We start from the raw sequence: 19,000 nt of genomic DNA, 5'->3' as shown, positions 1-19,000 counted from the left end.
TACAGGCCTCAGCTGCACTTATTCATCAAACTGCACCACGGGACAGTCCTGCCTTCCAGTCTTCCCCAAGGTCCAGACACACACACACACACACACACACACAGATAGATAGAGAGAGAGAGAGAGAGAGAGAGAGAGAGAGAGAAAGAGATTCAGTTAAAGAGAGTCGAGTTCCAATAAGATCTTAAATCCATGCCAAATGGTGATGAAATATTGGCTAGGCCCAAAAATGTCTGTCATCTTTCTTTTAAAGTAGAGGGTGTAGACCCCTGTGAAATGACCAAGCATCCATATTCACCTTAACTAATGATTACAGGACAGTTACTCCTCTGCATCCGTATTCACCTTAACTAATGATTACAGGACAGTTACTCCTCTGCATCCGTATTAACCTTAACTAAAGATTACAGTACAGTTACTCCTCTGCATCCGTATTCACCTTAACTAATGATTACAGGACAGTTACTCCTCTGCATCCGTATTCACCTTAACTAATGATTACAGGACAGTTACTCCTCTGCATCCGTATTCACCTTAACTAATGATTACAGGACAGTTACTCCTCTGCATCCGTATTCACCTTAACTAATGGTTACAGGACAGTTACTCCTCTGCATCCGTATTCACCTTAACTAATGATTACAGGACAGTTACTCCTCTTCAGCCTAACAGTCTGTTATGGCAGTTACTCTATAGGAAAGTTTGGACAAAGACAATACATAAATCACACACTTCAACAATTCTGACATGTTTTTGCTTATGCGAAACTGATTCAGTTATTGCATCACGACAGCGTGATCTTTTATAAATGGATTCAGTCAAATAAGCGCAAGTCTGCCTGCAACACGGTCAGATAGGATCAGGGCTGTTTGAACAAATATTAATTATGCATATCAAAAGAGGTTTGTACTATGATTCAGGGTGGAATTGCCACTAGATGATAATCAAACCTGACACTGTTCCTTCAGAACAAACTGAATATGGGAAAAAAAAAAGGAAAAAAAACTTGCTCAGCACACAGAGCATTCTTCAAGTTCTGTTTCTCAGATGGGAATTACACGCACGGTACCAGCATTTTAAAAGAGCATGAGACCAAACAGGTAGATGGTTGGTCATAAAATTTCACTCAGTAACTCTCTCTCTTCCGTCACAAGAAACAGAGGTTCTTCTGTGAGCAAACTTCCTCTACATCCAACCATCCTCCATAGACAAGTGCATTCTCGTCTCACTAACAGTGCAGCATTCAGATCCATACCTCCACCCTCAGTAAACAGTGGTTGACTCACTGTTGCCAAAGGGGGGGGGGGGGGGGGGGGGGGGGGGGGGGGGGGGGGGGGGGGGTGGGGGGGGGGGGGGGGGGGGATTTGCGTAGAGTCCCCTAAGGAACGAACGCTAAGCTGTCTCCATGGAGAGATCTGACGTTGTCAGGATATATTTTCAGATAAAATCACAGTGAATCAGAGTAACTGAACTCCTCTCTCTATGTTGTTGGTTTTTTTTTTTTTACTTTTTTTGCTCGCCATAACTCAGTAAATACTATGCGGCCAAAATACAGCGACGTTAGCTGTTAACCGATGCGTTGTTCATAGTCGCTGAGGGCAATTAGGAAGCTTGTGCGCTTCAAAACATTTGTTGTTACCACAAGACCAGCGTGTGCAATGCTCCATAAGGCAAGTGTTCCTCCTGTCCAGATGTTGAGCAGGACATCTTTCCTGAGGGCGAGTCAAACACTGTCTAACCAACTGTTCTGCCAGAGCTGGCGTCCTGATGTGTTGGACGTGTTGCCCGTTCGCCCTGCCTTACCCTCAGGCCTACTGTCATCCAGGACAACCACCAGCAGAAACTGTACTGAATCGGCCAACCAGTCCATTTAAATCAGTTACCATCACAGCCACATATATTAGAACTGGCTGGCAGTCTCATGTCAGGAACACATGACCTAATGGATCAAAACAGAATTAAGGCGATACTATAATCCAATGAGTCAATAAATATTAGATTTCTCTTGTTTAACTTTCCTGACTCATCAGAGTTAAGACGTCATATACGCATCTATACATAAAAAGAAAGAATCTGGTGTGGTTAAAATTGAGAAGGGATTTAATGGTGCTTTTTCAAACAGCACAGGATGCTTCTCTCTGTCGAGTGAAAGAGATTTTTCATCTGAGATTCTGGAAACTCTATCAAATGAGCCTTGTTATTTTATGCTGTGTTAATGTGAAAACTGGGCCTAAAAAGAGAGTGATGAACTTTTCCACAGAGAGGAGAGGTGTAGAGAGGAGAATCACACATGTGACAGAAAAATGGACTGTCGCAGAGAGACGGATCAATCTACCCGCAGAAACCAAGGGAAACTTTGTTTTTCATTCTATTTTTTATTTTTCTTGTAATTTTTCTTTCTTCTCGACGGAAAGCGCTTACCTCAGAACTCAGCTTTAGGCTGGTTTGTTTTGTCTCTTCACAGATCTCCATCAATCACTCAGAAAGCAATTTTCACAACTCGATAATGTTTCAGAAAGATTGTATTTATTTTCTTCTCTTGTGATGGAGTCACCAAAGTCATTAATGGTGAGCTTTAAAATGTCAGTGTGTGTGAGAGAGAGCCAGGGTGTTTATGTGTGAGTGTCTATATGTGAGTAGAAGAAGGGAGAGATTTAAACAGAGTAAAAATGTCACGTAGAGTTTAGCTCATTCTGACTGACCACATTGATCACAGAGTGGCTGCAGTTACAAAGCCACTAAACACTCCCATCTGGAGGTCTTCCCAAATCCCAACAGACACAGTCACACAGTTAGTCCCCATCTGTACCGGACTGCCATTACTCATGGTTCCATGGCATGGCCATGCCTGGCGGTGGGCCAGTCCAGGGGGATGTTGAGGCACTGTGGGTGAACTGGAGCATGTACAGGGCACAAGCCCTTCAGCAGACCAGGCTTAATGACGACCATTTAAAAATACAGACAGAAATGTCAAACAGGGCATCCAATGTGTGCGCGAGTCTATGTGTATATATGTGACCCTATATGACGTAGGTACTTCCCCAACATCACCAGTCCCACATACTCAGGTAAGACCAGGTACAACTTCCATTCTCATTTAAAAAGGCACTCATCAGCTTCAGGCCTCAGAATGAAGCTCTTTAAGATTATGTTCAGTATTTGGCAGCATGTTAGAAGCTTTTGTTTGTCTTTTTTTTTTAAGGTTCCACGTGGCCATTTTGACCTTGGGTTTTATTACTGAGTAATGCCTATTTTTCTGAGTTGTCTGAGTTTTGAGCTTGGTACTTGGGTTTTTGCCTTGATTTCAACTGTGTCAGTAGCCCTTACCTGCCCAGGTCACACAAACAAACAAATAAAAATAAAGCAGTAGTTGCTAATCTCAATTCTATGGCCAAGTTGTGATTGGCTACATGGTGGCGCTACATTAAATGGACAACAGTTCTATAAAAAGAATAGCTGCTAGAACAGTTGCTACAATATGCTAAAAAGCTGCTATAGGCTGTTTCTACTCTATGCCTTAGACCTTCAGTCTACAATACAACCACACACTGATTTAAGTGAGGCAGTCTTTCTTGTCAGAGAAAGATGAATAGAGTGAGCAGTTGTATTTAGCATCGCTTCACCGATGAAAAAGTATACCTTTACTTCTAGGTCAGTTTGTCATAAACGACTGATTGCGATCATTTTCACTGTCTGTAATATACCCTCACAGTGTAAAGAAGATCATGAAATATGTTTAGAGACTGACCTTGACGTAAGACTAATTATCTGAACTCATAGCGCTGGTTAATTAAAGTTCATCACAACATACAACACATTGACCTTTGTAAAAAAGACAGTGTCATGAATTCACAATACAGAAGTGAAACATCAGTCAGTTAGGCTTCCCTTGAGAATACCAAGATAATTCATTTACCGGTGAGATCAAACGTCTTTCAATCTCAGAGCGTTTCCATTTGCCGAGCAAATGTTTAGTGAGTGTAGTGTTGGCAGGTAGTGGTATGTGCCTTGACAAAGGGAGATAATTGAAGGGAGTGGGGGAAGGGGGGGGAAATGGTGGGCTGGAGTAGATTGTGGATGCTGACGCCATTCAAATGTCAGTTAAGATTCAAAGGCAGTGCAGGGCGAATCCACTGCACCCTGTTCCAGATGATCATACTCAATTTCACAGCTGACAGACCAGTAGAGACTCACACACACACACACACACACACATACACATTCAGCCAGGACAGTGTCTCATAGTGAGAGAGAGAAAGAGAGAGAGAAAAAGAGAGTGAGGCACAATGAATGAAAGCATATCAAATGAAAAAGAGGGAGAGAAGTGGCTGGAAAGAAAATAGACCTAAATAGACAGAGGGAACATAGCATGCCAAGGGAGGGAAAGACAATAGATTTAGATTAAAAAATAGACAGAGAGAGGGAGGGAGAGGGAGAGAGAGAGAGAGAGAGAGAGAGAGAAAGAGAATGAAAGAATTTCAGGTATACATTCTGAAAGAGGCTGGAAATATAGTCAACTCAGTGTTCTCCCCAACATCTTCACAGTAAGTGCACACACACACACCCACAATGAAAGGACAATGAAACTAAATAATCATTGGTTTTCATTGTTTTCTAACATAAAAAGGCTGTGAGCACTTTGCTGATTTATTATCTACAAAATGTATTTATTCTGCAGACAAGACAAACAACAGATTTCAAATTACTCTTGTACAACCTTTCAAAAGTGGAGTTTTGATTTTATGCAGTTTTCTGTTACCTAGAATGTCTGGTGTGTTCCTTATTTAAGACACTCTGAGAAGAAGCTTTTATACAGCACTACATCTGTCCACATCCTTTCTTCTGTAGTCACCCCGGCTGGACTGTTATTTAGACGGCTTCCACACATCAACTGCTGTGTCGGTAAAAGCCGTTTAATGGCTCGATGTGAGACTCAGCACAGACTAATTCCACGAGAGTGATGAGAGCAAGGCAGTGAGGAGACACTGAAACACACAGTGCATTCTGTCAAATGGAAGTCCTATCAAATATTAATCTGACTTTCTGTTTTTCTGCAGTTTCTACCTTGGTACTAACAGTTTTCACTTAACTGGCACCAAGAGGTGAATAAGGTGAAAATGGAAATACGTGCGAGCATGCGCGCACATGCACACACGCACACACACATGCACGCACACACAAACTCACTTTATCACTCCAATCCAATTTCATGTTTGAAAAGGCTTTATCGGCGTGAAAAAGAAAAAAGTAAAATAAACTAAAATAAAAACAAATAGTCAAATAAACTGGAATAAAACAAAAATGGAGAAAAACAAAAGAGATGAGAGAAAGGGTCTAAGAATTGTGGTATGTTATACATATATACACACACACACACACATATATATATGTGTGTGTGTGTGTGTGTGTGAAGTAAGTGTTCCGAGAGAGAGAGAGAGAGAGAGAGAGAGAGAGAGAGAGAGAAAGAAAGATTGACTTATTTGTGGTACTCGTAGCTCATTACAGTTAAATATCATTTGATCATTTGTGCCCTCAAGGTATGAGAGTTTAATTGAAACCAACCTTGTTTACATCACTCCCATTAAAATCATATGCAACGACTCAGCACGACCAGAGCATGACAGTCATGATTGTGCTGTCTGAAAATGAACAGTTGCTTTATTGCACAGTGATTGTGGCTATGCTTAAAATGGAGGTCAAAGGCAGAAAAGGGCCTAAACCCACATCAATACACAGCAAACATTCAGAAATGCTGGACGTAATAAATCATACAGATATCTGAAGTCAGTATGAAGTTTCAGAAATCAGGAAGAACCACACACACACACAAACACACACACTATCTTTATACAGTGTCCCGTCTCTCCCCCCCCCCCCCCCCCCCCCCCCCCCCCCCCCCCCCCCAGGTCCTGTCGATTGTTCTGACATTTGCATTTTGAAAAAGCAATTCAACGAAAAAGAACGGATAGACAGCAGTAAAATATGTGGAAGAATACCAACATAACATTAATTCTTACCTTATGCTAACTACAAACTTCTGACTGTCATATTCAGTATCACTTTAAACCAACATATGCTGAATTCCGTGCACAAAGTTTATAGCAAACTATCAGTTGCTAAGTCACAAAACTGTTTTGACGCATAACACTGCGCAGAATTGCAGAGACAATATGACATTTACATACTGTAAAAAGTTTCAGAGCTGTAAAATGTTCGCAGAACTTATGCTTGTGTATTTTGTGTGAAAACAGCAGCATTCTCCTGCTATGCGCAAAAGTTCCTGTCTGCGGTGCAGGACACATAAGGAAAAACGGTGCGCCAGGTTCCCAAACAGGTGCATCTCGAACGATTTCACATTATTCAGCAGTAAAGAGCGACTCAACCGAACACTGATGTCGTTAAAGGAAAACTGTTCTTGTTAGAACGCAGTAGGCCTATATAATTCGCATTAAATTATTTATTCAAACGCACAAAAGTTTTACTAGACCGAAGTAATTAGAAAAGAAAGGTAATTGGTAATGAGTGGCCAGCGAAGAGATGAGTTAAACGATCACTTGCAATTGTTAGTTAACAGCATGTGCATCACTTCGAAAAGTTTATGCAATTTCGGCTCAGATAAACAGATTATTTTAAAAACAGTGCGCGGCAGCAAAACAAATCGTTCAATCGGCAACTTTTCCTTAGCACCAAGCGAAGAACTACTTCAACTGCTTCTACTTCGCCCTAGGTTCTATTTATCTCCAGAAAACTCGGGACATCAGGTAATCAAAACGTGTTGTCTTTCAAGCAGAGACGTATTACACGTCACCAAGGTACAGAGCCAAATTTCGATAAGAGAAAGCGCATTGGTAGGCTTATATGTGGCTAGCTCTTCGTCTTACCTGTTCCGGTTCGCTTTAGTGAGTCCGTTTGGTCATCGGCTGAAAACATGTTTTACAAAGCATTCAGTTAAACTGAGGCTCACTATGATGATAAAGCGTCACGACTCTCGCACCCACCGTGTACTCTCGTGGTCCGCTGTAAAATGCGCATGCAGGGATTCCCGCAGACTCGACGGACAGCGGTCACATGAGAAAAAACCCGCATTCACTTGGATCTTAGAAGTAGCCTTCACTCAAACAAGAGATTATTTAACTACATTCACTCCAGCGTGCCACCTCTATGGAACAGCTTAAGAGAGCAAATAACGTTTGATGAGTTTTTGACTGTAAAGATTTGTTCGATTCTTGTTAGGCAGTAGAGTCCTCTCGTAACCACAGTACTTTCAAACAGAAAGTAGGCTACAGGTGTATTTAGGGTAGTGACAACAGCCTGGTTTTATTATTTATTACCAAGCACGACAACCATCAATCAAGGAATTCCATGTGGAAGGATGGGACAAACAGAAATACGACCCTACTGACAAGTTGATGAATAGAAATTAGATGTTGTTTGTTTCAACAATGCAATAAAAATGATAGGTTTGACTACTCCAAGATAAATTGTTGTTTTGTCTTTCAGTTTTTCTCTGTAAGTTATTATCTGACTTAGTGACCAGATTTGATCAGGGAGTGTTATGTGTTTATATATATGAAAGCTTTAAGCCTCTGTCTGTGTGTGCGTGTGTGTGTGCGTGTGTGTGTGCTCTCAGTATAAATACATATACTGTATATGCATCTATATCTATATCTATGTATCTCTCTCTCTCGCTCGCTCTCTCTTTAATAATACACCTTTCAACACATCCTGTCATTCACCCATAAAATTACCTTCAAACTATCCTGCAAAACTGTAACTCTGACTATAACATGTATGATTTATATATACTGACCGCGTAACTTAACCTGACACACTCACACAGAGATAGATATCAACCTTTGCTAACCCGGACTGCTCCCCGGTCTCACAGGCCCAGCACCAGGCTCATTAAAATAGTTGGACTGAATTCAGTGGCGTGTGCCCGCAGTCAAGTTTGTGTGAATGCCATGATGGGTCCATGCTTTTGTGAGCTGAGGGGAGGGGGGAGAATGTGGCACTGGTTGGGGTTCAGGCTTTAGCTCCAGCTGTCAGTAACGGTCTGATGAATGTACTATGAACACATACTTGGAGTTTGAGCTATGTCCTTCCTCTTCAACTCCTCTGGCACTACGTTCTAGACTGAGGAGACAGACCCTAAAAATAACGTTCCACGTTGGGCTTTTTGACACTGTGACCGCGACCGTTCTGTAAGATAATACTGAAACCAGCTCTTGTGGTGTTGCTGGGTGAAGTGGAAATCTGAGCAGAGGACTAGTTGACAAAGTGATAAATGTGCTTTTGTAAATGCAGAGGCACGTGGGTCTAAATCATTTTGCACGTTCGCTGGGTGTGTAATACAAAAACAACTCTGAACATTCAAAACCCGTGTTAACATAAATACAGACACGAGAATACCACTGTTAACACACACATACACACACACACAAACAGAGACAAACATAAACAGACAATGTTTATTCATGTCCACCTGCGGTACCTAAGATACAGAAGAAGGAAGGATAGATACTGAATAAAAACAAAAGAATACATGGAGTGCTTTTGAAAAGTGCTTTCATTTATATGTCTAGAGAGGTTTTTTATCTGTGCCCACATACTGCCTCTCCATCACTTATCCACAGTGACATAAGAATTAAGCTGACAGGCATCTTACAAAGCATGCTAAACCCACACGCCTGCACTCCCATCAACCTCCATTCACCTGGTTGCCATGGTAACAGGCTTTGAAGCAGGCATGGTGATTTTACACACCTCAGGCTGTAAAATCAGATTGTAAATTGAGCATTTAAAGGAGGGTACAAGGGGGAATGGGTTTAGGAGTAGAGGGACGAATAGTATAGTAGAGAGAGAGAGAGAGAGAGAGAGAGAGGGAGGGAGAGAGAGAGAGAGAGAGAGAGATGACAGTCTGAGGGAAAATAAAACGATGATTTCAGTTGTTGCTGTATGATGAGGTCTTAAGTAAGTGCTCGTGAAAGGCACAGATGGAACAGGGGCTTGTTTTTTGGTTTTTGTGAGAAGATAGACATTACTTGTGTTTATGTGTGTGTGTTTATAGTAATGGGATATTCTGGCCTTTCACATTCCCATTTTCCATGTCACCTCTTTTTAGTGGATCCTCTGCTCTGTCTAATGGGTGTGTAAGTTGGTGTTTGCTATGAGGAGCAGTGACAGACACATATTATACATACAGCTCCTCTTCCGCGCTCCTTCGTACGCAGTCTAACGTATCCTCTCTTTCTTTCATTTAATCAGTTATCCAGCCTTGCCTCCGCTCACCCAGTGTTAAGACGCTTTTACTCAACGACAAACTGTTATATTCTCTAAACATTTTCCATTCTCTCTCAGAGAAAGAAATGTCATCAGTCAAATGCCAATTTACTCCTGTCTCCTGACTAAGGCCAGATGGCTATGTGCTGACCCTCTCCATATCAGACATCAGCAGATGTAGAGGAGAAGTCAGCAAATTACTAAGGCAGGCTTGAGATAGCGCGTCTTTGGGTTCACTCTTTGTCTCCTGCATCCATATTTCTTCTTTTGGGCAAGTGAGAATGACATTTTGCTATCTCTCACAGATGTGGACGGGTACATGGATGGATGGATGGATGGATGAATTGGTGGACAGACTGATTGATGTGTGAAGAAAGGCTGAAAGTAGTGCGCTTGGTTTGATTTAATTTGGACAGCCTTCACGCAAGAGGAAGTCTGCTTGAATATTCTGGGCTTAATGAGCCCGTGCTCTACTGTATCTTAAATATCACATTGTGTTGAACGGGGTTAAATGCTCTATTGTATATGCAATATTATACAGAATAAACATGCAAATTGTTAATGGTACATTAATTCTCTTATTTTACCAAACACTTGTGTGCTGCAGTGGAATCAGAAATATCATTCCTCTGCCTGGTAAAGACAGCTTTGTCTGAAAGGGGTCAACATTCAATTATTGCATCTGCTTCTCCTGCCTGTTTTGATTTACGGACCTGAAGAATTGGAAGTGTTTTTGCATGACTGGATACATTTTTGCAAGTGGCTTTCTTTTTTAATGACTCTCATTATTGCTCGTGTTTTGGATATGGTTTGCCAGAGTACTGGACTGAGAGTACACAACAAATACTGAAACTAATGTCTTTATTTTTCATAAATCAATCTGCCAATTTTCATAGTTTGTGATCATGAACAGCTGCCTCTCGATTGTGCTTACACTAGCACTACTGCTCCATCTTAGTTCAAGAAAAAATATTTCAAGAAGACATTTTTCAAATATTTCAGGAGGACATTACATTTTGTTTCCTAGTGCTTTAGGACTGGTAACGTGTTCGTCAGCACAGCAAATGATCTGTGCTGCAGTAGCCTTATGTAGAAAGTATTTCACCTAAGTTCACAAGGACGTGAGCACTGAGTAATGAAAGCGTACCATTTTAAAGTCCATACTAAGTTCTACGCTTTTTTTTTTTTTTTTACCAATTTCAAGTTTTCATTATTTTCCATATTCGCAGCCTTTAAGCACACCTGATATACAAGTGAGTCTTTGAGGGTGAAAGTAAAATGTGGAGTTTGTATTTTCTCCTGTGCTGTTCCTTGAGGTAACACAGGCCCCATTCACGGGAGCCAGTCCTTAGCCTGACTCACTGTGACTGCATTCACTGCATCCGTCTGATCACAGGGCTAAGAAAAACAGTGGAGGTAAATGGGTCTGACTGAGCAAACCCTCACCGTTTTATTTATTTACGCATGTGTACAGTAGAGTCTTTAAGGAAGAGAAGGCATTCAGACACTACACTGTTTCATGGTTTCCCCTCCATGTCTTATTCACCCTAGTAAAAAAAAAAAAAAAAGTAAACCAGGAGACTGATTTACATAGAGTAATAAGAGACTGTTTCAGAGACTACTGTCTCATACAGATTACTATTTCAGAGATGGCAAAACTGCTCACTACAAACAAACTGATGCATGAGGAATGGAATAAGAGATGTTGTTTCTTGAAACTACAGTTAAAACAAGGGCGTGACCTTTCCACACGATGTGAAACAATCCAAGTATTCATAACAGCAAAAATACTTGACACATCTCAAATAAGAGGAAGCTCTGTGTAAAAATCTATTTTTCTGTTGGCTCCTATACTAATCATAGTTCAGTCTGATGTGCAGTATCAGTCTACTGACCACAAAGCTCAAAGACTCAGATTATACCAGTCTCACATTTGGAAGCGTTATACACATACATATACATGTTGTGATCAGACCTGTTTTGTCCATGTACACAATGTTATTAGTCACACGTTCACCTTCTCTGACTCTATTTCAGACTCTTATGTTTTGCATTTGGAGGGGGATGCAGTCTCTATAGACTAGCTGCCTATCAGCAGCGGCACAGTAAGTGTCATCTGATAAGTGAAGGCTCCCGACATGAAGCAGGTGAGCAATGAGAAACAGGCATGTGCTTCACAGATCTGGCATAGGCACTTAGCCTGGTGACCTTGTCCTGCATTATCAAATCTCTGGACACTTGACCCACAAAAAGGAATGCTCTTGTCTCCAGGTAAAAATACGCCCGTCTCCCACGGAGAGACTCCCTGCAGACTGAGAAGAGAATGGCATTTTAGCACCCTTTTTCTTCTCTCTCTTTCTCTGTCGAACACCCCTCCACCGTACACACACACACACACACACACATACACACTGTCACTTTCATGAACTAGGACAAATGCATGTCCCCCGCTGAACTCGTTTGATTGTGTGCTTCACGGAAATGGAGTAAAAAAAAAAAAAGATGAGTCACTGCCTAGTTTAATCTCTTCTCTTTTTGTTTGTACTGATTATATAAAGGAGATTAAAGCAGACTGAGAGAGAAAATGTGTGTTATTGAAGGGATATACACAGTATATACATATATATTCATAAAGAGAATCAGCGACTGATCTCCAAACCACTGGCTCCATTCAACATCCACATTTCTTATTGTTAATCAGTTGTTTAAACTCACTGAGGGAACAGGAGTTTCCACGTCATTGATCTCAGAGCACATACATTATTACTCTATGGTAGAACTCACATGACCTCATATTCAATTAAAAACAAAATGCACTTTTCAAGTTCAAACACTGGACCTAGAGTATTAGAACGGGCAAAATGTTAATCAACCTCTTTTTTTGTGACTGGAAGATGGCTTTGAATGCCCTTAGTCCTACGTTTGCCCCGAGTGTCAATCAGGTTTATCGCGCCATCTACTGGTAAATCAGTTACCTGCAAGGAACTGCACAGACCAGTCAAGAATGAAGTGATTGTGTAGTTACTGCAGGGGGAGTGCAAGATCAAAAACATTCAAAGGTTGCACCTTAGAATGAAGGCAGACGCCTCAGAGCAACTCTGGCCACGAAACCTCTCTCGTTCCCACTGCAATATCCATTTTAAACAAGACCAAATAGGCCGTCACTGCCTTTTAATGCAGCTTTGCACACATGCTCTTCTTTATGTATGGATTTACAGGTGTTTTAATGCAATTTTATGTCTTTCATTGGTGTATGTTTTTATGTTGTTTGTGAGCCCCCTAAACCAAGACAATTTTCTATAATTATGTGATGGATAATAAAGTTTTTTGAATCTTGAATAAAATGGCCCTACATAAGATTAAAGGACATTAGGAACACGAGCCTGTGAAAAGCTCAGTTATGTCGGTGAGTGAGGTTACAGTTTACTTCTGCAGTTCACTTCTCTGGCTTTATCTGGATTAGACTGACAAGTTGTACAAGAATGTTGCAATATTTTGACAGAGCTTTTAAAAAGCGCTGTATGTGGAAACTACCTAGACGAGAAAAAAAAAGATGCATTTGCAAAGAATACATACAAAAAGTAAATTATTTCCCCAAAATATTTTTTTTTATCTGAAAAAAAAAAAACCAAAACAAAACAAAACTGAAGAACAGAAACTTTGGTCAAAAACATCGTGCTCCTTCTGGTTTTTTTTTTTTTTAAATTTTTTTTTATTACTCTTTTGTTGGCGTAGTATCTTACAGAATGAAAAAAAAAAACATAAAGCTAAAAATGCTTTCAGATGTGTTAAGTGGTAATGCTGGCAGCCCAAGACTGGGGTAAACTACACTTATCAGAGACACGCTTGGGCTTCCATCAAAACCCCAGGGCTCCCGTCTCCCAACAGCCCTCATTAAAACAATACTAGTGCTCATATACAAAAATGGACAAAAACTGGAAGTATGAGTTTGACTGCTTTCCCCTGTCGAATCTCTGTTTCGTCCTGATAAAGAGGACTGGTATGGCAAAAAGAACAAAAATATTTGAGTGTATAAAAAAAAAAAAAAAGAAATGAAACTGATAATTGCTACATGCACCCACCACCAGAAAAAAAAAATACAAGGTTATAGGCTATTCATTCTCTCGTTCTTTTAAAAGAGGTTTAAGACATAATCATGTTAGTATTTAAATAGAGTAAGATCAAACAGAGAGGGAGGGAGAGAAAGAGAGAGAGAGAGAGAGAGAAGAGAGAGTGAGTGGAGTACTCCCTCTAGCTTATGATTGAGGAAAAATCAAAATGCAAAAAACAAACAACAACGACAACAAAAAAAAAAAAAAATAAACCACATGATCTCTGCAGTAATAATCTCATGAGTGATTGCCTTCATCCCCATAGGCCATCTATGTCTTGATTCACCGTCATATTTTGGACCCTTCTCTGTGATTGGTTAACGAGTTAATTGCTGCCACCGCAGCATCGCCCGCTGGAGGCTTGAGGGGCGGATTCCTGTAGGTCCACGCCTGTCCTGCCCCGCCCGCTGCTCCCGCCCCCGGCCTGGGACTCGCTCTTGGGCAGCTTCTTCGCTGTAAAAGACCAGAGACACGAGCCTCAGCATTACGAGACCACGCTGTGCTGCCCAGTGACAGAGTTTACACTGAGGTTAACACTGTACAGAGTAACTAACGTGACACTGAAAAACACAAAACGGCCTACAGTTCAAGGAAGTGACCCAAGCTTGATGGCTCACTCTACAGATGTGAGATAAAGTGACATTTCTATGCTGCTCCGGCTTAAATGACGAAATGCAACTTCAGGCCAAAAAATTTACATCTGAGAACCTGGCAGCCATAACTAGTTCATTCAAGGAACTTCAGGGGGAAACAAAATATATCCCATGGTCATGGAATTACAGCTCTAGGCCAGAATTTCACATGTACTGGGAATGACTCTATAATTCATGGAAACACAATCTGTCGGCGAACTCCAAGCTCCCAAACTCGGCTTTGTGAAAGTGACATCAATAAGAAATTTAAATTAAATTAAATGGTTGACCAGAAAGATTTCTTATTGTTTTTTATTATTATTATTATCTTTTTTTTTCAATTTTAAGACAACTGAATGTGAATTTGTAAGTGTCAGTATTCCTAGTACCGCATTAACGATTAAAATGTATAATTGTGTCATATTTAATGGCTGAAATATTGTTCAAGTTACAAATAGGTAACAGAGAAAGTCACTGTAATTTACCAAACCTCCACTACGCAGTTTACATTTTTTTTCTCTCCACAACTGGCTCTTCATGACTTGTCACTGAATCCCAACGCTGCAGTGCCTAATACACTGGCATTTTGTGGCTCTCCACAACTACACCATAATTAGTCAAATTACAAACGGAGAATAAAATACCTACGAATTCATCAAATGTAGACATCGTGCTGTTTCTAGAATAGAACCGAAAACTTTTAATCTTAATTGTCTAAAGCTTCAACCAAGCTAATAGAGCTGTTTACAAACACAATCAGCATTTTCATAATCACATACGTGACTAAGGATAATAATCCCTGTGTTGTTCTGAACTCTTAGTCACCAGAGCCTTTAAACATGGCAAAGAAAATCTTGCCTTGATATCCACAGTCTGGTAAGACCAGTGGTGCGAGAAGGAGACGGTCAATAGCATCTAGTCAGCATTTCATGCAGGTCAGTGTTTTAATCAGACTGGAGTGGTGAGTGATACCGTACCGATGGCCATGAAGATTTCATTGACGTTCATGGCAGTCTTTGCAGACGTCTCCATGAACAGCAGGCTGTTGTCATCAGCGTAGGCCTGGGCCTCCTGAAGGGTCAAAAGTCAAGAGAGTTTTACTGTAATCCAACAGCTCGCGTTGTTTGCCCTAGAAACACAAACAAGCAAACATGCGCGCACAAGCACACGCACCTGGAACTCCACAGCTCTCTTATTGGCGAGGTCGGCCTTGTTTCCCGACAGAGCGATGACGATGCTGGGGCTAGCCTGTCGCTGCAACTCCTTCACCCAGTTCTTCGCACGCGTGAACGTATCCTACAAAACAGCACCCAACCAATCAAAAGCCTTAAAATGACATTTTCATGACCAAACAGACAATACATACATATATATATATATATATATATACACACACACATACACACACATATATATATATACACACACATATATACACACATACAACAGATTACAATTTTAAATAAAGGTGTACACTGTATTACAGATGGTGAGGACATGACGTGAGGTGTTACTGTAGTGCTTGTGTGTGTGTGTATTCTCTTACTGTATTGGTAATGTCATAGACTATAATTGCTGCCTGGGCTCCTCTGTAGTACATAGGTGCTAGACTGTGATAACGCTCCTGACCCGCTGTGTCCCAGATCTCAAACTTTACTGTCGTATCATCCAAACACACCGTCTGTGTGAGGAATGCAGCTAAGGAGACAAAAAAATAAAAAAGAGAGAGAGAGAGAGAGAGAGACAGATAGAGTGAGACAGGTTAAATGAGCTACAGTGTATCCTCTGTCCTTTCATGTTCTCCTCTCCCTTTCTTTCTTTGTCAGCACCAGCTCTGTGGTTGCAGTTCCTCTAAACTACTGTTTAAGAGTTTCAGTTCAGCTCATCCTAATCACACACACACACACGCACACGCACACGCAGACACACAGAGGGTCTTGTTCATCATTTATCTTTTGTGTATTGTTGTGGTTCGATAGTATTTTCTTGCAGGAAACTTTTATGGTCTTACAGAGTAAAAAATATGATCAGTAACACAGGTTAAAACACACATTATCCTCTCAATAAGAACAATTAGTATTTTATTGTGGGAGATCAGGTCAGTCGGTGGTTTTGGTTTTAAGACTGTTCTGTACTTGAGGTCAATGGTAGTTCGGCCTACATTATGACGTCACAACAGTTCACATACCTCCAATAGTGCTCTCTTGATACTCATGAAACTGGCCCTTGACAAAGCGCAGCACCAGGCTGGATTTGCCGACGGCCGACTCTCCCAGTAAGACCAGTTTGAACTGACAGATCTTGTTCCCTGCAGCCGGCCCGTTGGGTCGACCTGCCATGGTGCTGTGTAGACACTACCCAGGGAAGAGGCTCAAGGCTCGGGCGCACTAACACAGTGAGGGAGATGAAGCCTGGAAATCCTGTGACAGATTACACCGAGTCAAAACTGCCAAAGGAGAGAAAGATAAAAAAAAAAAAGGGGTTGCTGCATGTGGGAATCACAGTTCAATAATGCTGGTGGCATTTGGGGCTTTCAGTTATCAAAACCACGTCTTAAAACCATCACCACAATGTCAAAGAATAAATACACGACATTTTTTTTTTACACTGTAATGTCTTTCTCTCTGCCAAAATAATGCTTTGAGAAGACAGTAAAGGTAAGAGACATCTGTCATTGCTCGCCTGTGACCACATTAGTAAGATTTGGACTGAACTGAGGAGAGAAAAACTTCTGTATAAAATAATGTGATAACGGTTTCTTTTTTATGCTGTGTTATCGCCATCGTCAAAAGTAAGACCAGGCTGAACATTCTTCTGTGTGCATACATTGACACAGGCTCGAATAGCTGACAGACTTATCACTGACAAACGTCTCCGCCATTTACATCCTCACGCAAATACGTTCCGATATAAGAAAAGACATACAAAGACATTACACTGTAGAAGATCAATGACGAGGATCACAGTGAACAAAGCTCCGCACTAGCTTCTAATCCATGGTCGTTTCGTAGTTACACGGTTTTACAAGCTCGGCTGAACCACACAAGTTCAAGTGACATTCAGAGCAAAGTCCCACCCGGCTTTAAATGTAATCCCCGTAAACTCGAACCAGACACAAACTTTAACTGAGAAACTGTCCAAACGACAGAATAACAGCGAGACTCAATGTTTTGAAAGAACCAGACGACAAGATGTAAGAATTTCCCAGTACGTAGTGGGTGCTCTTGAAAATGATCGTGTCGAAGGACTGTGTTCAGTAACATGATGTTATCAGTAACGATTTGTTCTAAAGAGTAAACATTATAAGCGTCTAAATTAGTCGGCCAAAGTCTTTAAATGCCTCCCTTACACAAGAAAAGTGTCAAGCAAGCAAAAAGAAATCTCACTGGGCTCTAGCAACTCGTCCAACTAGCCAGTATCCAACAAATCGAACTACATCAGTTGCACATAAACGGAATTATCTAACTAGAGGCTACACTTCACATTCCAGTCTAGACTGTGGCAAACAAAAAGACATTATAGTACTTTTCATTTCGCTTGTGAATCTACACTGTTAAATTCACGAGCTAAAAAGTGACAGTTTGATAAATCTAACCTTCGCAACACATGGGTAACCAGTCTAAAATCGTGTTGTGTACGTTGTAAACAAACTGATAAATCAATATTCTACGAACCACGCAGTACAGTTTGTGTTTATTTATCACAAGTTGCATCGGCAGTTAGCAAGCTAGCTAGCCATCGATACCCGAAAGCAGAACATCTTGATTACGTGTTTTGAGATAACGTCACAACTTATTTCTCACCTTTGATACTGGTGCAGATTTAAACGTGTCAGCAAATGTGCTTCTCTTGTTCACTCTGACAATTTAACTATCACAGTAGTACTTTCTAGCCTCTTGTCAAAACATGACTGGTTTCGGCCTCCTTTTCCGCCTTGTATAACCTATTTCCGGATACGGGGAACTGGGGTGATCTCGAAGGCAACCAATAAAAACTTGTATTGCCACGGACGCCAAAAGCCACGACAGAAGAAAAGTTCAAACGTTCTAGAATTACACCACTAGAGGGCATTACAGTACCGCACAGAAAGCTGCTATGGGCTCGATGTACAGGTCAAGAGACTGGTGGGAGTAGGTTTACAGTTCGGTCTTTGAGGACGTAATGTCCTCAAAAATGATTTCTTCCATCTCTGTTCCTTCTTTCAAACCCTGAAAGAGTTCATTGAAAGAGCACATTAACTGGATTTTGTCGGACTTCATAATTAGAGAAAAATGCATTGGTATGGAGCATTTGAATATCACATCAAGTGATGAAATTCGTTTCTTCAGGGAGTCACATGAGTCAGTTAGGAAGGGGCGTAGGTATGGTCACAATCTGAAGTTCTCATAACCCCAAATCAGGCGATTTTTTTTAAACAATAAAATTATTCCTTTGGGTTGAAAAGAACGTGCATAAACCAGATTACAAATGTTTATTGTTAAAAATATTAAGAGAAGAGATTAGAATCATAAAACGATACATTGTTTACAACGGACTTTTTCGGTGAGCACCATGAAATTGGTAGCCTAAATAGCCTACCTACCATTAAGAAACTATGAGTGAAAAGTGCTCATCAGTAACGTCTCATAACTTCAAAAAACACCTGGAGACCTTCTACTGTTGTGGGTTGTACATTGTTTTAATAGTGTCTTGAGCATAGGCTCTGTTCTCAGCTCTAAGTGGGTTAATATTTTTAGCAACGCCCCATTTCTGATGATGCTTGACATAGCTGGCTAGTTCCATTCTGTGATTAGACAAACCCTTTTCAAATGACCCACGCTAAATTTACTACTGTTAGAGCCATCGTTTTACTGTTCTTTAAAGTCTGTGTGTGTGTGTGTGTTTGTGTGAGAAACAGAGAGAGAGAGAGAAAGAGAGGCTTGCGTCAAAATATTGGTCTCTCTCTCTCTCTCTCTCTCTCTCTCTCTCTCTCTC

The 19,000-nt window shown here is 40.9% G+C and overlaps 1 protein-coding gene across 1 annotated transcript; it reads right to left on the bottom strand.

Moving 5' to 3' along the window:
- Nucleotides 1-12,921: 12,921 nt before the first annotated feature.
- LOC115812699 (ras-related protein Rab-5C) lies at nt 12,922-17,941 on the bottom strand. Its single transcript, XM_030775186.1, has 6 exons — nt 17,830-17,941; nt 16,215-16,472; nt 15,573-15,724; nt 15,200-15,322; nt 15,004-15,097; nt 12,922-13,847 (listed from the first exon to the last, which is right to left on the bottom strand). Exons 2-6 carry the CDS (start codon nt 16,363-16,365, stop codon nt 13,720-13,722), a joined length of 648 nt encoding a protein of 215 aa, XP_030631046.1. The 5' UTR covers nt 16,366-16,472; nt 17,830-17,941; the 3' UTR covers nt 12,922-13,719.
- Nucleotides 17,942-19,000: the final 1,059 nt, after the last annotated feature.

The sequence above is a fragment of the Chanos chanos genome, chromosome 5 (assembly GCF_902362185.1).
Source record: "Chanos chanos chromosome 5, fChaCha1.1, whole genome shotgun sequence".
Lineage (NCBI taxonomy): Eukaryota > Metazoa > Chordata > Actinopteri > Gonorynchiformes > Chanidae > Chanos > Chanos chanos.
Note: the sequence above shows the minus strand (reverse complement) of the source record. Positions and strands in the feature narration are given on the sequence as shown.

Bases quoted from the DNA above. Each gene is read 5' to 3' on its own strand.
- LOC115812699 (XM_030775186.1), bottom strand. From the start codon at position 16,365: ATGGCAGGTCGACCCAACGGGCCGGCTGCAGGGAACAAGATCTGTCAG. The intron at 15,725-16,214 runs GTATGTGAACTG...TTGTCTCCTTAG, and splicing joins TCAAGAGAGCACTATTGGAG to CTGCATTCCTCACACAGACG. The intron at 13,848-15,003 runs GTACGGTATCAC...GGTCTTTTACAG, and splicing joins TGAAATCTTCATGGCCATCG to CGAAGAAGCTGCCCAAGAGC.